This window comes from Balaenoptera ricei, chromosome 4, assembly GCF_028023285.1.
Source record: "Balaenoptera ricei isolate mBalRic1 chromosome 4, mBalRic1.hap2, whole genome shotgun sequence".
Classification (NCBI taxonomy): domain Eukaryota; kingdom Metazoa; phylum Chordata; class Mammalia; order Artiodactyla; family Balaenopteridae; genus Balaenoptera; species Balaenoptera ricei.
In genome coordinates this window covers 149,401,784-149,425,693 of record NC_082642.1, presented here as the reverse complement: position 1 = coordinate 149,425,693, position 23,910 = coordinate 149,401,784, and the positions used below count along the sequence as shown (strand labels likewise).

The window sequence follows — 23,910 nt, the reverse complement described above, 5'->3', positions numbered from 1 at the left end:
AAAGTCAATTTATAATATTTGTTCTGGGAAAGGAGTAGGTAAATCAGGGTCATTGTGATTAACTGGTGTGTGATTAATCTTTTCATTGTCGAGTAACACAGTTAAAGTGGATTCTAATACTGGACTAGGAGACCAGGAGAAGTATGAATGGTCCTACAAACAGATTAATACGATTGAGGGGAGCATGTTTGTCTAGTTAGAAATTGAAGTTTACCATTAACTAAGTGTTTCACCGGTATTCATGCTGTGTTAACAGGTAGCACGTGGGTAGCTGATTCCGACAAGGAACTGTTTGTCTCCTGAATTCCAGGAAGTCAGATACTGGGGGCGGGGGGACTGATATGTGCCTGTTTAGAGAGTAGACAGGCATTCAGTACTGGCAACGGGAAGTTTGGAGGATGTGTGCACTCAGATCACTCCAAATCCCTGCCTGCAGAGAGGCTGCGGTAGGTCTCCTGTCCGGCATCTGCTCTTGCTTACTTGTTGGCATGTTAGTCTCACTACCAACAGACATCACGGGGAGTTTTACAGCTCAGGTGAGCAGAGTTCATGGGATTGGCTGAGGCCTCCCAGGAGGTTCTGAGAAAAGAGCATGGCCTGCACTTGGGCTCCTAGCACTGCCTGCCTTTGCTAGAACTGCAAGAGAGAAAGTTTAAGACGGGTTATTTAGGGGGCTCCTTTTCCGGAAGCTGCACATTTCTAACGAGAGGCTGTGATAAAGCTGCACATCTTCTTTCAGGTGAGTTCCAATGAATCGGCTCATGAAGGGGAAACTCGCTGGCCCACACTGAGAGAAGAATGGCACCACCCTCTGGGTGCAACCTCCTTGTCATTGGTGCACTGGGCGTCTTTGCACTTGACTGCCTCGCGAGAGCTCAGCAGAACAGCACGCTGATTTTCACGAAGGAAAACACCATTCGGAAGTGCAGCTGCTCTGCGGACATCCGGGATTGTGATTACAGTTTGGCCAACCTGATGTGCAGCTGTAAAACCGTCCTGCCTCTCGCAGTCGAGCAAAGCAGCTACAATGACCATCTGACCATCTGGTTCACAGACACGTCTGCACTGGGACTCCTGTTGAACTTCACGCTGGTCCGGGACCTGAAGCTTTCTCTGTGCAGTACCAACATTCTCCCCACTGAGTACCTGGCTATTTGTGGTCTGAAGAGGCTTCGCATCAGCACCGAGGCCAAGCATCCCTCCCCAGAGCAGAGTTTACTCATCCACGATGGTGGGGAGAGAGAATCCAGAGAGAAGCCCATGTGGTTACACCAAGGCTGGCAAACCTGTATGTATATCTCCTTCTTAGATATGGCACTTTTCAACAGGGAGTCATCCTTAAAATCATATAGTATTGCAAACTCTGCTGGCATGGCCGGCAACTTCCCCTCCTTTTCCTACTTTAAAACCTTCCCAATTCTAAGCAACAAAAGCTATGTTGTCACATTCATTTACTAACATTGTAGCTGTGTCCAACCTTTGGGACCTTTGGCACATTATGGATCATTTCAGCGAGGAATCTGTGAACAAGGTCATGGGTTTTCCTATCCTCAACTTCACTTCACCCTCAGCCCCCATTCTGCCGGCCCTCTCTGCTCTGCCCATGCCCATCCATGGGAAAACAAAATAAAAAGAGCCAAAAAACCTACTTGATTCAGTCCAGAAACGTGCCTTGAGGGCCAGCTAGAGGCTATGTCCTTGCTACTGGGGGCAGATGGAGAAATGTCAGATCAGAAATGGAGAGAGCAGTGCACCCCAGGAACCACTTAGTGGAGCTCAGCAGAGGGGATGACCCCCAAGAAAAGCATCTTCCTTCAAAACATTGCCTTAATTTTTTTTTTTTTTTTTGCTTCATTTTGTTAGATAGGTTGGAATTCCCCTAAGTAGAGAATGATAGACTTCAGCATTCTGAGACTGTGAGCGCCACAAAATGATTAGGTTCTCTTAGACTGGTATTTTCCAAATATCTTGTTAAGAATATTCACATTGAGAAAGGGGAGTCTTGTGAGTGTGTTTAGTGAAGGAGGTTTGAAGCTTGGAGGATAGGGTGGGACCTTAGGACCAAATGAGGGCACTAGGATCCTGAGGAAGGGATACAGAAATAAAAATTGGAAGTCACAAAAACCAAGTGCATTGGAGTCTTTCCTTAGAGCAAGGCCTAAACCCAGGGAAAGTTTTCCTCTTCTAGCCCTTCATGTCCTTCTCTTGTCTTGCCTCCTATCTTCGGCCCTGCTGTACCACTTCCCCATTTTTCCTCTCATTGTCTTCATCTCCCTCCTCCTCCTTCTCCTGCTGCAGAAATCAGAATTTAGATTAATACCAGTAGAACTATGTTTGACTACATTAGGGACTAGCCTGGGAATGTAATAGTCCCTTATAACATTACTCCCATGGGTAAATATGCCCAGATTACTAATAGATAATTAACGAAAGAACTTTTAGCACTCGGTCCATTTGGAAGTTTAAGACTGGAAAGTCAAGACACTTTGTATGATGGGGTTAACACAGAATGGTTTTATGTGCATTGATACAAGGAACTAACACAACATATTTCTTTTTTAATTAAATTGACTTGGGGATTCCCTGGTGGTCCAGGTTAGGATGCCGCAGTCTCACACCTGAGGGCCCGGGTTCAATCCCTGGTTGGGGAAGTAGGATCCTGCAAGCCATGTGGCACAGCCAAAAAAATAAAAAATAAATACATTTTAAAATTAATTAGTTAATTAATTAAACTGACTCATCATTGTACGAAGAAAATCTTCTCTCCCAGAGACCCAACTAACCATTAAAGTGGAATATAAAGAATCTATGGCAATTATGGTATAAATGTCTAAATTCAGAGTGCAAAGAATTTGAAACATTACTGAATTTATGATATCATAATAAGAAATAGTTTTATTATGAAATGACAGGCTGTCTTGGAATTGACGACTTTATATCACATTCATCACATTTTTCTCTTAACTTTAACACAGGGTAACTGAAATAACCTGAAATGTCTACATTAGCTTAATTGGTGGGGGATTTGGCCATTCGGGCTAATTAGCATGCATCTATAATATCAGTGTTTAAATTAGGCCAAAACTAAGACCAAAATATGAATTCTAATAGAAAAACGTAATGACCTCATTACTGACATTGTATTTGAGAGGTAAGATTAAAGTGATGGAAAAAGACAAAGAAGAAAAAAAGAGCGAGAAAGAATGCCAAGAAGGATACAAGTGAAAAGATTAATAATAAATATATTTACTGTCATTAGTTACTGAAAATGTAACAAATTGAATTTTAATAGATTTTTATTAATAAAGTATAACATTAACTGATGTTAGACATTATGAGCATCTTAATGTGCATATCTTCCATTTGGTGGCTTTTAATAGTTTCAGAGCCATTTCACATGTGTTTTAAGTGATTCTTATAAGAAATAATTGTGGGTCAATGGGACTTAAATCAATAGAGGAGGAAAGCTAATTAAGTTATAAATCAAGCCTGAGGTTGCCAGGTTTCTAGACTGAAATGCGGTTCAGGTTTTGTGCTGACAGAGGACAAATAAGCATATACATGGGGAATCACGGCATTTGGTGCTCAATCACAAGGTTGGGAGGACAATAGGGAGTGGTGGGGATTGTGGCAAGCTGAGCATGCACATCCAACTGAAGGGTCCACAGCAGTGCAAGCTGGCTGAGTGTCACTGCCATGGAAGAATACAGCAGGGTCAGATCTGATCCTTCAAGGGAATTAGGAACTCCAGGTGATTTGTAAATGTTGGCACATTATTCTGTTTTTTGTTTGTTGCTTTAAATACCACTGTGTGGGTCAAACTATGTCAGTGGTCCCCATGGTGTCTGGGACTAGCCATTTGTCACCTCTGATCAGTGGTGTGCTAGTAAAAGTTTAACCGCCAGCTCTCCCCCTGAAAGTCTGTGTGTAGATATAAATGTGCATAAGTTTATTATAAATTTTATTGATAGAAAGGATGTGCAGCACACAATTTACAAATGATAATAAAATGTGTAATGCTCTTTATTATAAACTCTGTACGCAATTAACTCTCAAAGAATGCTTTAGTTGATTTTTGCCAAAATCTTGTATCCAAAGCCAACCTAGGGTGGCAATTGATGAGCAAGTATAATTCTGGCATAAGTGTTCGTTGATATTTTCATTTATTTTTAGGAGTAAGAGGAAAGTTAAACAATAAAGATGTATGTGGGAATGTCACTTGTTAGTCAATGATGTAAGCAACTACTTTGCTGAATCAAATAATAGGTTTCAAATACTGGAGGAAATTTTCCTCAATTTAGGGGACTAGTCACAATGTAAGGGCTACAGACATGATACATTTTTAAGTTTAGTCTGCACTGTTAACATTTTTCCCATCACACTCAACAAAATAAATAAAACCCTGATATGTAGTGTTTTAAAAGACATTTTAAAGACCTATTTCTTAGCTTTATCCACTGAGAGGGCCAAGAAGCAATGACACTCCTGTAGCAAAAAGCACACCGATACCTACATTTTGGTTCCTCAAAACCATTCCCCATTAAAACAAACAAAAACACAACAACAAAGAAAATAGGACCCCGGCACTTCAACACAGGGAGCCCGGGTTCGATCCCTGGTCGGAGAACTAGATCCTGCATGCCGCCACTAAGAGTCCGCATGCTGCAACTAAGTCTGCACGCTGCAACTAAAAGATCCCACAGGCCGCAACTAAGACCCGGTGCAGCCTAAATAAATAAATAAATAAATAAATAAATAAATATTTTTTAAAAAGAAAATAGGAAATAACTGATTCCACAGGGCTAGGGCAGCAAATATTTAAGGGTGAGCCTGGAGCATCTTAATGTGACAGAAAGTAAGAAAAGCTCAATAAATTGATGGGGACATATAAAAAAATATAGGAGTCAGCTTAAAGAATTCCACTGATCACAAAGGGACCATCTGAGCATCAATATGATTAATTACCGGGGCTTCCCTGGTGGCGCAGTGGTTGAGAATCTGCCTGCCAATGCAGGGGACACGGGTTCAAGCCCTGGTCTGGGAAGATCCCACATGCCGCGGAGCAACTAGGCCCGTGAGCCACAATTACTGAGCCTGCGCGTCTGGAGCCTGTGCTCCGAAACAAGAGAGGCCGCGATAGTGAGAGGCCCGCGCACCGCGATGAAGAGTGGCCCCCACTTGTCGCAACTAGAGAAAGCCCTCGCACAGAAACGAAGACCCAACACAGCCATAAATAAATAAATAAATAAATAAATAAATAAAAATTGTATAACTTAAAAAAAAAAAAACCCAACAGATTTATTTTTTTTTTAAAAATATATGATCAATTACCAGAGTGGATTTTAGCATATTGACTTGAAAAAAATTCCATGAGTTAGTACTGTCAAAACAAAGGAAGGAAGGAAGGAAGGAAGTGAGGAAGGAAGGGAGGGAGGGAGGGAAGGGAGGGGAGGAGAGGGAGGGAGGGAGAAAAAGAAAGAAGTGGGAATGGGGAAGGGAAAGTACTACTTTACAGAAGAATGGCAACTAATATATATAGAAGGAATAATAGAAATACAAAATCACCATTTTGCAAACACCACAATAATAATTAATTCTGAAAAGAATCATTAATGGATGCTAAAAGGATTGGATGAAATACTGTCTAAAAGTATTATCATCCTGCAGATTAGTTATTAACCACAAATGGTACCTTTATGATGGAGAAAGGTCCTTATTTAGGGACTGAACTTAATGGGACAAATGGGCATCATGGGCTGCCTGATGTGATACACTGAGAAGAACACATTACCTATGTAGTATTCTTGCCTAAAACGTTAAACCTGCAACTAATCCAAATCCAAATTGAGGGACATTCTGCAAAAACAACAAATAAGCAAACCAAAAAAACTGGCCTGGACTTTGCAAAAATATCAGTGTCATGAAAGTTTAGAAAAAGGGATGAGGTGTCCTAGAATGAAGGAGACGAACCAGTCGTGACAACTAAATATAATGTGCAATCTTCACTGGGTCCTGAATTGGGGAAAACCCAACAGCTATAAAAGACAGGAGAATGGGACTTCCCTGGCAGTCCAGTGGTTAAGACTCCTGTGCTTCCACTGCATGGGGTGTGGGTTTGATTCCTGCTTGGGGAACTAAGATCCTGCATGCTGTGCGGCATGGACAAAAAGAAAGGGGCAGCAGAAGATAGATGTCTCAAGCAAAGAGAGTAAATTTCTCTTTCTCTGACTTTCGGTTATATTCAGGCCCTCAAAGGATTGGATGATACCCATCTGCACTGGTGAGGGTGATCTTATCTCTACCAGACACCCTCACAGACACACCCAGAAATAATGTTTTATCAGCTGTCTGAGCATCACTTGGCCCAGTCAAGTTGACACATAAAATTAACTGGTACAAACAGGAAAAGGCAACTCCATAGAATAAGGATCCATTTTATCTAGTGAGAACAAACTGCTGTCCCCTTCATGACGGAAAGGGTCTGGTATAATGAAACTGGCTGGTCCTCCCAGGGAGTGTTCCATATTGGGAGATCAAGATTGGTCTCTGCTGTTGACAGGTTGGATGCTAAACAGATCAGAGGTCCATGTTGAATCCATACAGAGCCTTCATCCCTGACACCATGGCTACTTTGTTCATGAGCCCATTGGGTAAGCACAGGAATAGCTAGGGAAAGAGGTAGACTGGTATCTATAGAATGAGTCATCTCATCCACCTTATTATTGGGAGCGCTCTTTTTGGTGGGGGCATTTTGGAGTATTCACACAGACCCAAATATCCTCTTACCTGTGCCTATTCTGAGCCTGTCCCTATAACTCTTCCCCACATCTCCTTGTCTTATTCCTTCCAAGTCCTGTAACATTCACCCCAGCCTTTCTTCCTCTGGGTTTTGTGAGAGAAGTAAACCATATAGAAAATGATTTGAATGACTATTCTCTCAATTCTCCCAAGATGGAACACACCTAGATGCATACAAGGTAAGTTCATTTATTACGTAAAATGGTTACCTTAGGGCATTATGGCTAATTGCCTCTAGGAACCCCAGTTGAGAAGTGGTGATCCAGCCAAGCCATTAGTTACTACCAATGAGTCAGAATAGATCTGTAGTTCTACCCGTGTTCTTTGCAGGCAAAGCAGACAACCAGATGAACTGCTTGGTGTTCTGCTGCTGGGAAGGTTTCCCTTCACTGCTTCCCTCATGCCTATGCCTGATTGGGGCTATAATGCTACTGAGCCCACTTCAGATGATGCCAGCACATCATGTGGAACCATATGTGTTCTAGACTTGAATTGTTTCTTCCTTAATCAATTGGTCATAGGTATGGCTCAAGGGACACGTAGCAATGCATCAAGAGTAAGAGCAACAAAGCACAGGGAACAGGTAAGTTACTCTTTCAACTTGCTTGTGTCTTCAAGATTGCTAGCATCCAGTCACATATATACGACTTCCACTCATTTATAGAGGGCTGTTCTGCATGCCCATCATTATATTTTTAGTAGATCAGATAACTTCAGTTTATTTGGGGCAGCTAAGATCATACGGTCACTTGGTGTCCCATGGTTAAATATTCAGTCTCTATTAGGGCTCACATCAAGCCAGGAGCAATTTCTCAAAAGGAGAATACTTATTTGTCATTTAATTGAATTCAACTTCAGCTTACTACCTGATCCATATTGGTCACAGGCCTAAGATTCTCCTTACTATAAGAGTATTTAAAGCCACAGGACTTAATTTGGTCACCTAACAAGAGAGTGAAAAAGAGGGCCCAGGATCAAAAAATAAAGCACCTGAATACTTAGGGATCACTTAGAGGAGAGCCAATAAAGGGTTGACAAGCTTAGTGAGGAAGGAAATAACATGAGCCTGGGATGTTTTTGAAGGAATGGTGTTCTGGTAAACGTTTAATAATCAGCTCTCAAGGAAAAAGGAGTCCAATTTGAGGCATTTGCTGATTTCCATGGTGTAAATACTCCTACCATGGCCAATTTCAAGCTACAATGTGGCATCGCTGAACTTGAAGTTGGGAGGAGATGTGCAGAATCAGCTCTGTAATCTAGACGAGGCAGCCCCAGCACACCTTAGAGAGGACCGTGTTTTCAGTAGGAGAGTGGGGTCAGTTCCGTTGAAGGCTGTTGATGGGTCAAATAAGGTAAACATAGGAGGGTCCTCTGGCTTTGCGAGAGGTAAGGCATTGGTGACCTCAATAATGGAAGTGTTAGTAAAGTTGTAAGGACAGAAGTCAGATTGGAGAGGTTTGAGGAATGAATGGGACATGAGAAAGGGCTGGAGTTAGTGAAGACAAATGTATGGAGGAGTCTGGCTGTGAAGGAGACCAGAGAAACAGAGCAGTGGCTGGAAAGAGTGGTCAAAAGAAATTTTAGGATGAACTTACTAATGTAGGTGTGCATGCTGATGGGAATGACACAGTACAAAGTGTTGATGAGGCAGAAGATAAGAAGGCCAAAAGAGTGAAGCCTTTAAGGGGATAGAATTCTGAGCACAAGTTGATGAATTCATCTTTGATAGGGAGAAGGCCACTTTTTTCATTTTCATGAGTGGAGGCAAGGAAGAGGAGTACAGATGCAAGCTGGTTTGTAGATGTGGTTCCCTCTGATGGTTCTCTCTTTTCAGTAAATAATTATGTAGTTATTAGTTGGGGATAGCATGAAGGGTTTGAGAAGAGGTACATAATAATGTCCTGGTATGGGAAAGCAAACTTACCACGGGAACATTAAAAATACGAGATAGATAAATTTGTTGAAATCCCTAAGGTGCAGATGACTCTCTCATGATCTCTTCATTGCCATATGTTTACACATTTTAAGCCTTTGCCATTGTTTCACTGGAGTGATGGGAGAAGGAAATGATAAAAACCTACGGTTATTCCCACATCTTTAACTCAAAGTCGATTTACCTCTTACTTAAAGTCTTTCCTGCTTCTTCTTTGCTTATTGGTTTGCTAAGAACTATTAGGCTCTTCTTAAGTCAGTTGTGAAATTTGTATTTTGCTAGAATACACATTTTCTGTAGAATTTCAAACATATTGTCACTGGGTTCCGTATCACATTTTCTCATAATTAATTTGGCTCTTCCTCGTGTCTGGTTATATGTAAAGTTGTGGGGATATGTGTGTGTGTTCTGTATTCTTCCTTAATTAAGCTTGGGTTTTTCTTGTAATTCCTATGTTTTGGGATTTATTTTATTATTTTCTAATTTATTAATTACTGTTTTATCTTTGACTATTCCTACTCCACACATTCTTTGAATTATTTCGCTGGGTTTTTCTTTCCTTTGTCATTTCTGAGGCTGAATACTTTATTTCTGCTTTCACTTTGGTAATTATAAACTTAAAGTTATACATTATTCTCTGTGTACCCCTTTAGCTATGTACTATATATGTTTATATGGAAATAACATTTTTATTAATTTCTAGAGTTTTTAGATAATGTATATTTTATTTCCTCTTTGATTCAGAGATTTAGATGACGGTTTATTAATTCCAACGTAGTGAAGGCTTTTTTTTTTTTTTTTTAATTAGGAAGTGTCGTTCAACTTCTTGAATTTGGTTTGTCATTTAACTTTTTCTCTGGTTGGAAAACGTGCCCTATAAAAATCTCTATTTTGAGGAATTTGTTCAGGTTTGTTTGTTTTTTTTTTGGTAGCCAGGTTAATGACTGATATTTATAAATGTCTCACAGATGACGTAGGTGATTAAATAGACTCTGTTTGGAGAGTACAAAATTCTATCTATCTATATATTTGAGCTCACTGATTATATTATTAAAATCCCATATAAACTTACACATTATTTGACTACTTCATCTGCCTGACTGAGACTGAGAAGCATATTCAAATAATATATTACAAAGAAAAATAATGTATTTAGTGTCCATTTGAAGTCTGTAGTTAATTTAAGAGAAAATAAGGAAAATTAGCCACTCAGGGATAGATAACGAGAAGGCCACAGTCTGGCTCAACTATGACTAGGGTTTTGCTGGGTGAGTACAACAAAGCAGGAGGGGGAAAGGGAATTGAAGTTGTTGCAAGGGAGTGACTATAATCTTGTCCCCATGAAATCCAATCTGGATAAGGAGGGAAACAAGGGCAGGAGCAAGAGGATGGGCAGTGAAAAGTGATGGGTTCATTGGACCGGAGGTAGAGTAAGCAAACTAGAAGGATGGAAGTGACGCTTTCACTGGGGAAGACTCCCAGTAACTCCCTAGTAACTTGGAGGAGGTCCAAGATGCAATGATTATGATAGGAGGATTAGAGTCAGGAGGTTAGAGAACTAACTCCAAGTAGATATTGCACTGGAATGTTGAAGCCACTAAGAATGAATGAGTGAATTTTCATAAAACAATTCTGGAAAGAAATTCACCAAAGATTAACTGTTAAGGTTATAAGTGATTCTTATTTTCTTCTTTGTATTGTTCTACATTTTCTAAATTTCTAAAATGTAGTAATGCAGGTAGTACTCTTAAAATCAGACAAAGGTTAGTTTTTAAAGTCAACTTAGTTTTTTCAATAGTTTTTTCAAAAATTCAAAGCTCGGGCTTCCCTGGTGGTGCAGTGGTTAAGAATCCGCCTGCCAATGCAGGGAACACAGGTTCGAGCCCTGGTCCGGGAAGATCCCACATACTGCGGAGCAACTAAGCCTGGGCGCCACAACTGCTGAGCCTGCGCTCTAGAGCCCGCGAGCCACAACTACTGAAGCCCGCGCGCCTAGAGCCCATGCTCCGCAACAAGAGAAGCCACCGCAGTGAGAAGCCCACGCGCCGCAACGAAGAGTAGCCCCTGCTCGCCGCAACTAGAGAAAGCCCGTGCGCAGCAACGAAGACCCAACGCAGCCAAAGATAAATAAATAAATACTAAAAATAAAATTCAAAGCTTGATTTGATGTTTCCCTCTGTAATCATACTATAATGTTACTGTGTATTTATTGTATAGTTTTGCTGCCCTAGAGTAAAACTAAATAACACAGAAAAAAGAAACATTCTTTTGTCTTTATACCCAGAAGAGATACTTATAACTCTGTTGTCTTTTTTTAAAATTTACATATTTTGGCTGCACCAGGTCTTAGTTGTGGAACACGGGATTTTCACTGTGGCATGCAGGATCTTTTTTATTGTTTTTGTTTTTGTTTTTAGTTGTAGCATGCAGGCTTCTTAGTTGCAACATGTGGACTCTTAGTTGTGGCATGCATGTGGGATCTAGTTCCCTGACCAGGGATCAAACCCGGGCCCCCTGCATTGGGAGCGCGGAGTCTTACCCACTGGAGCGTCAGGAAAGTCCCCAACTCTGTTGTCTTTAATAACGTATCTGCTTTTGACTTTTTCCCCAAGAAGGAAAGACAGTAATGTACAAATGATATTGCGCTAACAGAGATAAGTGAGTTCTCTCAGAAAGGATGCATCACTAGTTTTGCTTTTGCATTGGTTGTATAGTTCTTAGATGTATTCATAAAGTGTCCATTGTGAATGTAATATAAATATCATATAGGTACTATGATTATGAATTATATACTCTTTTACATTTTAACACTAGAAGATATAAAATACTAAACAGATAAAATGATTTCAGCTGCTCCTCATTTTGCATGAAATATTCAAAGAAAAGTTTACTAAAAGAGACATCCTGGAGCTACTAACTGTAATCATCTTGAAGGAAAATGCTCTACACAATCCCAGAAATCTTTCCACATTTACTAATGGTGAAGATATTTAAACGGCCAGGGACTTCCCTGGTGGTCCAGTGGTAAAGAATCCGCCTTCCAATGCAGGGATGAGGGTTCGATCCCTGGTTGGGGAAATAAGATCCTACATGCTGCGGGGCAACTAAGCTCGCGAGCCTCAACTAGAGCCCGGGTGCCGCAAACTGCAGAGCCCATGCGCTTTGGAACCCGTGCACCACAACTAGAGAGAAACCCGAGCACTACATCGAAGACCCCACGCGCCTCAACGAAGATCCCGCATGCCGCAACTAAGACCTGATTCAGCCAAAAATAAATAAATAATAAATAAATAAATCTTTTTAAATAAATAAATAAATGGCCATTGGCACAAAGGAAAAACATGAATCAAATTGAAATTTATGATTTTATATCTGTGGTTTTTGCATAATAATATCCTATTGACTTCTTCATAATATTAACTGCAATTGTAATAAATTTTTGGCTTTTTACATGTTTTATCTGTCTTTAGCACCTGACTAAAGATCCAGAAGGCGAAAGAACACACCTTTCCTGTTCATTATAACAACACATCTGCCTTGTTCATATTGATTCCTATTGCCTAGCATAGTACCCAGACCATAGCAGCTGCTCAATAAGTACTGTTGAATGAATGGATGATAATAGAATTACCCAGTCTAAGTAGAAGATGTATTTTAAAAATACTGAATAAGCTCAGTATTTCCATGCAAGGAAATAAAACATCGTTTACTTTTATGTTACTCTAAATTTGGATGAAGAGAAATTTCACCAACTTTCTTTTTGTTGAAGAAACTGTCATTTCAGAAAATGTAAGGAATAGCCATTACAGTTGAATTGCCAATACATTTATAAAAGTTGAGTGGCTTTCCACTGGGGATACTAATATGGCAAAAAACAATTTTTTTAAACTTTTAAAAGTCTGACTCTTTTAAATCTGGATCCCATCAATAATCATGGTTTGACTGAAAAGATAATCTTACTGAATTAGATACAATGGCTAAATGCAGTTTGAGACAGAGAATATAGAAATTTTCTAACATTTTTAAGAGGACCATTTACCTGCTCTGGATGGAGATACTTGTCTCTCTTTACTTACAATAACTATATACTTGCAAGGTAAAGAGCTTTCCTCACTTTAACCCACTGCTTAAATGTCAGTGAGCATACCTCTATGAATATCTTAAAAAAAGAAAAAAAGGAAGAAAGAAAAGCTCCTCTCTGAACAAAAGCTATAACTGAAGAGTTATTAAGTTGGATAAAATTACCATTACTACAAAATTAAAATAACTCTTGTTTATTTCGTTAGAACTCTTTGGTCCTAGTGTTCTTAGCTTTTAATTAATGGAAATAAACTTGAACTACTTTAAGCAAACACGCACACAAACAAAACATCATCAACGACAAAACAAAACAAAAAGACATTTATTCTAAGGATTCTGGGGGTATCTAAGGGAACCCACAGACAGGAGTGCAGTCCTGCTTTAAGAAGAGTTGAAAATAGGAACCGGGAAAGGCACGAGAATCCCATATGCTATCCTTTTTGTCCTCTTCTGCTTTCTAGCACATCTGCTTCATCCTTCTCTCCTGATACACAGACTAGCTTTCTCAGCTCCTGAATTGACATGGTAATTTATGGCTTTCCTGCAGCTTCTGAGTTCACTGCAAGTCCAGCCACAAGCAGGGACTCACTTTCTCTGTTTCAAGTGCAAAATCTTGGGAGAACGTGATTAGCCTACCTTGGATCAGGTCCCCATCCTTTGCTTAGTCAGTACAATGTAACCAGGCTTCCAGCCTTCGCTGGGTGGGGTGCCTTTCTCCCAGAGAAGGCAGTTCCCAAAGGCAGAGGGGGAGGTATCTATAACTACTTTAAGAACTAATCTACCCAGTAACTTATAACAAATGTCTTGTGATCTTGTTTTGAGAATAAAGAGATGTAAACTGTTGAAAATATTGATTTATACCAACATAGGGTAAAACATTTACCACTAATCAAATACACAGATAATGTCTAGTACCATTCAGTCAACAAATATTTATTGCCTACTGTGTGCCAGGCACTATGGTAGGTACTCTGAAGCTAGCAGTGAACAAAACATAAAATCTCCTCCCCCATGAAGCTTACATTTTACTTTAAGTTAATGCAGAGCTGTCTTTGCCAAGGCAAGGGCTAACATAATTTAATTAAATAATTAAATGATTTCTTCAGCTTTTTTTTTTTTTCCAGAACAGAATTATTGAGTTATAGTTTTAGGAAGAAAAGAAAACTTTGTAGATCAGGGATTCATAGACTATTAGATTAGACTATTATTTAGACTATTTATTTGCCTGCCAAATAAAATTTTTAGATAAAATAAACAATTTGGGAGGACTCATAGCTTTCACTACTTTTTAGTTTGCCAAATAAGGGTATAAAAACAAACACACTACCATATACTATCATCATTATTTCATATAAGGAAAGAGATTTCAGTATCTTAACATGGAAAGAGAAAGACAATCTCTGAATAAAGGACCATTTTTTCCCCCCAAGAAAGGACATCTGGCTACTCTACATGAACAGACTGTTCTTACTCTTCTCATCTGGCAGCTGCCTAGGGAAAACTTCACAGGTTCATAGACCTGAATTTGGTAACTATCGTTCCAGACTACAGAGTCTGAGTCGGCAAATAAAACAAAAGTGGTTTGCCTTTTTTGTCTGAATTTATGGGCCAGTTAATCCATGTAAAGTCATAATTTGGTGGAAAAAAACACACCAACTGATCAGAATTATTGCTTGGAAAGATAACTTTAAAAAAGCACTGAACTAACTGATGATTCAAACAAAATGATGGATGTAAGAGTTCTAAGGAAGCAGTCTTTGTCTTCCCAGATACTAAAAGCACTCCAACATTAAATAGTGATGACACACTTGGGACTTCCCTAGAGGTCCAGTGGTTAAGACTCCGAGCTTCCAGCGCAGGGGCCTCGGGTTCGATCCCTGGTGCAGGAACTAAGATCCCACGTGCCATGCAGCATGGCCAAAAAAAAAAAAACATAGTGATGACATACTGTATTCAATAAACAAATTAGTCAGTTTAATACTCAGAGCACAGAGCATTTTATAAAATAATTAGTTTCAGGTAATATACTGGATGACAGGCAATTAAAGCAGCTACTCAGTTTCAGGAATATAATTTCCACAGGGTCTATAACCTCTAGAAGGACCTTTGGCTTGCTTTGGCAGCAAGGTAACTTCTAACAGTTTAACTTTGCCCTTCAATTACCTGAATAGGTAGATTGTCAAAGTTATAAATACATGTTGTCTTTTAATTTGTTAGCTTGCTTTAAAACGACCAGCGTTCTCCTCTCTACCCATATTCAATCACCACTTGTACAGTGGAAGATCTTTTTGAGGTTTTAGGCCAAAATATTAAATAGTCCTTAAGTCCTCTGGACCTAGTCTTTGTTACCTCTACCCTAATCAAGTTACTGCAAATCTGTCTCTTGGCTCTGGAGTTGGTGTCTAGAGGCTGACCAGGCACAATTTGAATCTTTTGTGATAGGAATTGGAGTTCAATTTCACCAACGAAACACTGTTGGAATCAGAACTTAAATCAATGCTGAATAGCCAGAATATAAGAACTTAGAGTAATTTGAGTAGAATGGAAGCTAGATGTTATTAACTTTCCCTATCAACTGGAAGAAAATGTTACAGAGGACGCTCTCAGCCTAGATCATCTTGCCAGTTTCCAAAAGTGAGTCATGGGGTGGGCAGATCTCAAATCCAATCAAAGAAAACCAGAGGCAGATGTGTATGACATAGAAATTCTTGAGCTTGGGATCTTTTTCAACTTGGAACTTAAATCTCAAGTGAAATTTTGACAGGATGGTGTAGGCAAGTAGGCACTTTGGTAGGAGTACAGACTGGCACAGCTGCTATAAAGAACAACTTAGAATTAGCCAAATTACAAACGCACACCTTTGGATCTAGCAATTCCACTACTAGTTCATCCTACTAGTGACCATTTTTCGAAGCTTCTCATTGCAGCATTGATTATTACAGCAAGACTGGAAATAACATTAATACCAATTTTTTAATGGGACTGGTTAAATAGATTATGGTACAATCTAACAATGGATCACTATGCAGGTGGGTATTAGAAGAGACAACGTTTTAAGAACAGATATGAACTGATCTCCAATTTATGTTAGACTAAAAATGCACTGTTTGCACATTGTGTAAAAAGGGTAATTCATAAAATATACATCTTTGCTTTTATGTTCATAGAATATCTCTGGAGGATCATAAGAAACTTTTAACATTGCCGGCAAACTGGAAGGCTTCTAAGGATGGGTGGCTTTTTTTCACTATATGAATGAATGCCCCTTGTTACCTTTTGAATTTTGAGACAAGAAAATTCGCATATATGCACACAGGTGAAGGAAAAGGCCCTACGTTTGGTGGCACAATGAGAAAGCAGGTGAGTTCCACTTCAAAGTCAAATACCCGGTTCCGCCCTTGGCAGTTAAGATTGTTACTCTGTGACACAAGTCTGAAATGTGTCACAACCATCTCCAACCCTCAAGTCGATTTTTCCTTCCGTTTGTTTCTGAAATCAGCCAGGTTTCGGAACTGCTAGCAAACCTGGCATTCTTTCGAAAACACCAAAAACACTTTTGCTTTCGTTGTAACAGAGGGAAGGTGGCTAAAATATCAGGCCAAGGAACATTTCATCCTAAATGAGATTCAGTGTTTTTGAAAGTGCTCGGTAGCCATAAAGCTGTAGACATACGAAGTATTACTCAGTAGAATTAGTCATAATTATCATACCACACCTCAATTCAGTCTCGAGAGTAACATCTCACCCTCCGGATTGCACTTTCCCTCGCCAAACCTGGCTTCCCCTTCTGGCTCCTCCCCTCCTCCCTCCCCTCCTCCCTCCCTCCCTCCCCCTCCCCTCCCCCCTCCTCTCCTCCTCCCTCCCCTCCTCCCTCCCCTCCTCCCTCCCCTCCTCCCTCCCCTCCTCCCTCCCCTCCTCCTTCCCCTCCTCCTTCCCCTCCTCCTTCCCCTCCTCCTCCTTCTCTATTTGCCCCTCCCAGCGCTTGGCGGGAGGTTTCCTCGCGTGACTACGTAAGTGCGGAAGGCGCACTGCAGCTCCCTGGGCTGAGGGACGGCAGGGTTTACTCTGTCCTCTCATCTCTATGATCCTCTTTGTGACCCGTCGGATAGCACCGGAGTCCCAGAGTTCCATGCCGATAGTCCTCCACGCCGACAGAGGACAGTGCAAACAGCTGACGTTCTCGCGAGAGGCGCGGAGTTCTCTCCAAGTACTGAGAGCGTGAGCGCAAGAGGGCTCAGGGGGTGCGCTGTCGCTGGAGGGAAGACGCGACGCGGCTGAAGCTTGGGGGAGCGCGCGTGCGCCTTCGCCAGTTCTGCGCTGCAGGGGCCGCCGTGGGAGAGCCGGTGTGAGACCGACGTGCGGGCCGCGGGAATGTTCCGAAAGGCCCGGCGAGTGAACGTGCGTAAGCGGAATGACTCGGAGGAGGAGGAGCGAGAGCGCGATGAGGAGCAGGAGCCGCCGCCGTTGCTGCCGCCGCCGGGCACCGGCGAAGAGCCGGGCCCCGGCGGCGGCGACAGGGCCCCCGGGGGGGAGTCGCTGCTGGGCCCGGGGCTGCCGCCTCCTGCCGCGCTGACCTCGGGCCCCGGGATTGAAGCCGGGGGCTGCTTCCCGGGAGGCGCGGAGCCCGGTAACGGGCTGAAGCCGCGCAAGAGGCCACGAGAGAACAAAGAGGTGCCCCGGGCCAGCCTGCTCAGCTTCCAGGATGAGGACGAAGGTAACCGCCGCGCTTCGACCTCCCAGATCCCGACATTCCTACCCCGCGCATCCACCTCGAGTCCCCGCATTCCCTGGACTCCCAGCCTCAGCCCCCGGGAACGGAGCCCCTTCCCGCCCGACCCGCTGCACACTGTCCCCGCCTCCGGCCTTCTGCTCTGGCTGGGGACGTGTTCCCGCGCCGCCACCAGCCTTTTCTTAACTACCGCCTCCTCTTCATCGTCCTCCCGTGCATCTTCTATTCCTGGATCTCAGATCAGTCATTCTGAGTTTTTCAAGTGAAAATTCAGTGTTCCCTGTCCTGCCTCTTTTAACTGGCGGGTGTGTTTTAGGGAGAACTCGAGTCAGGTCCCCAGACTGCTCTTGGCACGTTCTCTGAGCCCTCTGTAGGTCACCGTGCCCACGCCTTTTGCCATCCTCGTCCTGGTTAGACATCCTTGACCAGGAAGGCCGGGTGTGTAAGGAGGAGTACTCGGTCTGGGAACAGACGCCCGGAGTTGAAGCTCTGGTTCTGAGTCACCTTGGGCCAGTCCCTTGCGATCGCGGAGCCTCAGTTTACCCATAAAAGTAAACAGGGGTACAGATGTGCGGCCTTCCTCGCATTGACATTTGGACAATGAAGAGAGACAATGTAATGGTATTTCAGGGCAGTTTATCCAGTCTGGTGTGAGGGGCCAGGCTGCAGTGGATTTAGATTTCTGATCGTAAATGAGCCTTAAATCTTAAACCATTTTACCTCCCGAATTGTTGAGTGTGTGTTTATATAACCCAATTAAGTCCATGTTATGAGGCATCTCGACGCGGGATGCTTTCTTGTTTCCAGTAATAGGCAGTTTCTCTTTGGCTTTCCTGTTGTTTTTTATCTTACGTTTGAGAGGAGTACAGCCACATTTTTGTTTTTAATGATACAGGGACAACTTGGTAAAGTGTTTGCGTTTGACTTTTAAAGTTTTCAAATCAAGGATGATGGATACGTCATCAAAACTTATTTTTGAAAAGTGATTAGCTCTCAGCTTAGTCTTGAAATAACAGTATGTCAGTTTGTGATGGATATAGAGTTACTCAGATTTGACAGCTCTGTAAACTAGCACCTTTTGATTTTGGGTATTTTGTTTCAGATACCTTAATAATATGATAATCAGGTGCTTTTTCAATGACTTTTTTTTTACTCCTGAAATAGATGATTCAAGGAAGACAGTAGGACACAGGAAAATTTTTTGCAGTTACATGGGTTTTGCCTTTTAAAAAGTCTCAAATTGGCCTTATTCCAGATTAATTTATGAAGTTGACTCAGTTTTTGAGAACCTATTACAGATTTGAAATAATTTCAAGTTATGTAATGATTTGGCGTGTATGAGTATATATTTGGAAGAATTTGAAAGTTAGAATGGAAAATACTGTCTGAAAATGGTTACTACAGACTTGGTTTAATTTCTTTTCTTAAGAAAATGAAGAAGTTTTCAAAGTGAAGAAATCAAGTTATAGCAAAAAGATAGTAAAATTGCTTAAGAAAGAATATAAAGAAGATCTTGAAAAATCGAAGATCAAGACAGAAATCAACTCATCAGCTGACAGTAAGTACCAAACGAATACGATTCTTTTGAAATGACAAAATGAAACTCTTTTCTCACAGGGATTGAATGGATTTGGTATATATAGTGAACTTGTTCAGTTGACTTTGTCGTTGTCAAGGGTACAAATTGAGTACCGATACAGTTCTTTTGTTTAATTATAACACAGTTGCATTGTAAATGCATTTTTTAAAAAGACAGAACCATTGCCACTGGAATGTTTCTGCTGCAGTGACTAAATTGTCTCCCAGTTTTCCTACTAGTTTTCCAATTGCTGTTGAACAGAGAAGGGAGGTTTCCGACTTAAACCTGAGATACAGGTTTATTCCTATTTGAAGGAGTACTGTGCAAATTCCCGTACTTGTATTTTGCAGAGACAAGTTTTTGATTCCTTTGGTGTTATTTACACAGTTAGTTTAATTCTTAGAGAACTTTTAGGAATGCCCTAAGTCTAATGTTGATAATACTCCCATTCAGCAGCCTTGTCCGCTACACAGATGAAGACTCCTCAGTGTGTGGCCCCTGCCTGCATTGTACAGACATCTCTCATGTCCTCTCACAATCTAAGTTAAAATTTTTAAGCAGTTATTTGTCCTTAGGAAAGTGGTTCCATTATAATATGCTAATATGAGTTATTCTCATGCAAGTGCTTTAGGGAAATCTTTTTATTTTATGGAATTAAAGATAGAATTATTATTTCCCAGTTCTCCACTATAGGCTTAATGTGGAAAAGTATGTCCTTATATCTCAAATTTGCAATCTTATTTTGGAGACAGCATCACTTAAATGTATAACTGGACCCAGTATTTGGCAAAGTGTCCGATGAAGGTTAACTACATTTTTTTTTAGAGGTGGGTGAAGGAATGCTTCATAGATAAAGTGGAATTTGAAGCCAGCTTTTTGATAATTTAAATACCAAAGGCTAAGGGAGGTATGGGGATATTAAAGATTAATGTGGCCTAGGCTGTTTTCGAAAAGAGCAAGTATGCCTGATAGGCCAAAGTAGACGATTTGTGAGGAAGCGGAGGTTTAGGGTGAAAGGTACCTTGCTGACAGACTGTGAAGGATGTTTAGTATCTAGTAAGGGATTTAGGGTAGCTGTTTCAGTGGCCTGCAAGATGCCAACATGATGAATGCCTTTTGAAATCTTAACCTGGTATTAGCATGCAGCATGGATTGGCACAGGGAGAGATTGGAGGCCTAAAGCAGTTTAAATACAAGGGCCAGCCTTGATCCATTAATAGTGGGTTTAAAAAGGTCTCAGTTGAGCAAGACTGAGGCTTTTCCTGACTCGGTGGGAAACTGTGGATGAGTTAACAATGTTTGCTGTGGGTGTGGGAAAAGAAATAGAAAAAGATTATTTGAGAAGTATTGCAAGGGAAGAATTGGTAGACCTAATGTATGAGTCAGCTATTGGATTTAAAAGAAATAGTCAGATTTGAGCTTTTGTGCCAGGTGACTGAGAGAATAATTATGTATGATATACAGAAATAGGGAATGCAGGTGGGAGGAGGAGGGTTTTTAGGGGAACTGATTATTTTGGACTCTAGGAAGCTGCTTCATTTTTTCCAGATCTCTTGAGAACCAACTGTGTACGATGAAATCGAACAAGGAAGGTCAGGAAAAGTGAGAACTGAGAAAGGACCATTTACTGTTGGGTTAAGAAATTGAAGCAAGTACAAGGTTTTTGAAGCCACCTTCTGTGACCTCTTCTATCTTCTACTTTCATATAACGGATTTCCTACTCACCCAATAACTCAATTAATGTCCTCCCCAAAGGTGGAGCCTCTGTGTTACATAGGTCGTCATCCCTGAAGTGATGGTGCTCTGTAGCTCTTTTCATTCATCAAATCACAATCCCAGACTTTTCCTACCCCAGCCCTCCTTAGACAGGCAGAGGTGCATTAACTTGAAAACAAGGGTAGTATCAATCTACTTTTGTGATATTCCTAAAATAATGAGTTTACCTTTAAACTTGAATTTGAGTGGAAATGGCCAGTGAAGAGTTGGAGATGTAGATTTAGATATGGTGCTCATTGAGGTGATAATTAAAACCAAGAGTAAATGGAATTGATGAGGGAGTAGCATAAAGGAAAAATTCCTGAGGACCAAAGACTTCTACCTGTAATAAGCATACACATAGAGAAGAGGGTTTACTGAAGAGGTAAAAAGAATCATAAAGTCCAAAGGAGAAAAGATAGGAAAGTTTCAAGATGATGATTGTCAGTTGTGTGAAATAGTATCAGAAGGGTCAGGAAAAGTAAGGGCTGAGGAAGGGCTATTGACAGGGTTGCTGTGGTTTTTTCCGGAGGAGGGCATCTGGCAAAAGAGACTAGTTTACTTGCCAAGCTCTGTGCCTGTTTGGAGGAAGGAACATCTTTTACTAAATTGCTCAGTGATACTGTATGAATTAGCTGTGGCTGCAGCCTTTGGGTTAGTTGGTGAGCTTGGAATGGGAGGGATCAAAGGCTGTTCGCCAGGGTTGAGGCACGCAAATTGGTGAGGAAGCGGGGGGTAGCAGGTCTGCACTGCTGCTTTGGGAAGTTTGGCAGAGAGAGAAGGAAAGGACAGTAGAGAAACAATTGGGATCAAGCAGAAGTTCCTTTGCTAAAGAGAAGCCTGTGTGTCTTTGTAGACAGAAGAGAGGAGAGGGAGAGCCTGACCCCCACCTCCTCCTTTCAGATTATGTTAAACTCCGACTCTGTCCAAATGAGTTCACTTCCATTTTCAAATTTGGAGCAATCATAATTTCAGTTTATATATTCTTAATAATATTATGACCAAGAATTTTATCGCATTAATTTTTCAGTGTAGTTTGTTGTTTAAAATCATGTAATCATCCAAATGATACATAGTTACACTACTATTAACTAGACTTCCATATATCAGTGTTTATTTCCTTGTGTTAAATGTATACTTATAAATAAAATAGCGGCAAATCTAAAAAAAAAAACATTCAAAGTAGAATATTTGTGACAGCAAGTTTCTTAAAGTAGTAGTCAAAGAAGTTGAGGCACAAGAGGAGCCTAGAAAAGGTTATTTAGCATCTCTTTTTATAAAGCTGTCTGGAAGGATAATATATGACCAAGTAACAAAAATTCACCTGTCAACCATGTTTTGGACTTGTATTTGCTCAATCACAAGCAAATACTTAACAACTTATTGAAACACTGAATCTTTTGAAGTCTGCAGAAATCTTTATCTGGGCATATCTGATCTAGTAAACCTTCTTGTAGTTCTGTTTTGTGTATAAAAAGCCATTGATGTAGTGTAGATTGAGAGCAGAAGGAAATGGGTAGTTCTTGACTACATCTATCTTTATATATCTGATTAAACTGAGTTTTAAAATCTCACAGCCTCAGAAGTCACTTCAGAGGGAGTCTGTGGCTAACGAGGTAGGATGGTAAATTTAAAAAATTAAAGAGGCTTAAAGCAGAATGACCTAAATCTTCTCAGTAAAGCTGGGGGGGTGGGGAGTCATTATCCCCAGCACTCTTCTTTAGGGAAGTAGAATATGGTTTGAGAAGAATTAAGAACTTTTGAAGCAGTTTTGGGGAGGGAGGGGAACATGCTAGGGAAACAACAGAAGTTTACTTTTCATATTTAGAATGAACTTTTGTTTTACTCTTCCATTATATTCATGGTGCCTCTTGTGTGCATTGCCAGGTTCAGTGCTTCAAGGTGAAAACACTGATTTTCTGAGTTTTGCCTGGGATGGAAGGTGTAATAGGACTATTTAGTTGTAAGTAAAGTAAACCGTTTGGTGCAAAGTAAACCACTGTAACAGTGGTGCCTCCTGGAACCCTGTGGCAGGAAAGTAGTCTTGAAACTGGCCTCGGGAATGGCCTGAGAACTAGAGAGCTCTCTTCTCTGTCCACGTGGCCAAGTACGGCTACTCCACAACTCCCTTCCTAGTTTGCATGTGGTTTTTAGTGCCACCTAGTCTCTGACTTGTCTCTGTGTCCCGATTCCAGATTGCCAGAAAAATCAAGTTTAGTCACACATCCACTCTTAAACGTTCAGTAATGGCAATGGGGTCAGGGGCTTACACAGTGTAAATGTGACTTCTGGGTCTCAACCCCTCAGATGATGGGTGACAAATGGCTGTGAACTAAGACGATGTTGCATAAAGTGTTCATTACAGAGAGGTATATCTGGTCTATAATCTTTGTTCTTGATAGAAAGCTGCCTCAAATGGGCTTAGAGTTTAACGAAACACTGACATGTAAAGTGAAATAATGCTTCCAAGAGGTTTGAACAGTTACCTATGAGAGTTTAGAGGGAGAAACTGTTTTGATAAACTAGTAAAATTTTGATAAAATTAAAGATAGCGATTGGGCAGGGCCTCATGCATCCCTGCGTCCCCTGTATTGTTGTTACCTCCCAGTTGTGTTTATTGTGATTATTCATTTTCACACATCAGTGGTTTTAGTTTTTTATAAACAATTAAAATAGTTCAAGCTTTTATGAATTGAGCCCATAATTGCATTAGAAGTGACTCCTTAATTTATGGATCTTGTTTTATTACTTTTTTCAAAAATTAGACGAACCTCCTTTGGACAAAACAGGTCATGTTAAGGACACCAGTCAAGAAGATGGAGTTATCATCAGTGAACACGGGGAAGATGAAATGGATATGGAAAGCGAGAAGGAGGAAGAAAAGCCAAAGGCTGCCGGAGCCTTTTCAAATGCTTTATCTTCTTTGAATGTTCTCCGTCCAGGTGTGTACTTGCAAATTCTCCTTAGAACTGAAGTAAGCCCTCAAGAATGAGCCGTCTGTAAAGATGGTCGTTAAGGAAGGAGTTAGCTAAGTGG

The 23,910-nt window shown here is 40.9% G+C and overlaps 2 protein-coding genes across 5 annotated transcripts in view; both read left to right on the top strand.

Moving 5' to 3' along the window:
• Nucleotides 1-366: 366 nt before the first annotated feature.
• On the top strand, nucleotides 367-12,071 carry C4H21orf62 (chromosome 4 C21orf62 homolog). Of its 3 annotated transcripts, none has more exons than XM_059922276.1 (3): nucleotides 367-536; nucleotides 740-1,288; nucleotides 11,582-12,071. In XM_059922276.1, the coding sequence occupies exons 2-3, from the start codon at nucleotides 799-801 to the stop codon at nucleotides 11,599-11,601; spliced, it is 510 nt and encodes a 169-aa protein (XP_059778259.1). In that variant the 5' UTR covers nucleotides 367-536; nucleotides 740-798; the 3' UTR covers nucleotides 11,602-12,071. The 3 variants fall into 3 exon arrangements, with proteins under 3 accessions (XP_059778259.1, XP_059778258.1, XP_059778257.1); XM_059922275.1 differs by lacking the exon at nucleotides 11,582-12,071 and adding an exon at nucleotides 10,599-10,888; XM_059922274.1 differs by lacking the exon at nucleotides 11,582-12,071 and having other exon boundaries at nucleotides 740-3,245.
• A 4,930-nt stretch (nucleotides 12,072-17,001) lies between these two features.
• PAXBP1 (PAX3 and PAX7 binding protein 1) overlaps nucleotides 17,002-23,910 on the top strand; it is a 32,874-nt gene continuing 25,965 nt past the window's right edge. The window contains exons 1-3 of one of the 2 annotated variants that reach the window (XM_059921455.1): nucleotides 17,002-17,525; nucleotides 18,970-19,098; nucleotides 23,640-23,816. In XM_059921455.1, coding sequence (XP_059777438.1) covers nucleotides 17,183-17,525; nucleotides 18,970-19,098; nucleotides 23,640-23,816 — 649 coding nt within the window. In that variant the 5' untranslated portion in view covers nucleotides 17,002-17,182. The remainder of the gene's footprint in view (nucleotides 17,526-18,969; nucleotides 19,099-23,639; nucleotides 23,817-23,910) is intronic. The other variant, XM_059921454.1, reaches the window with a different exon arrangement.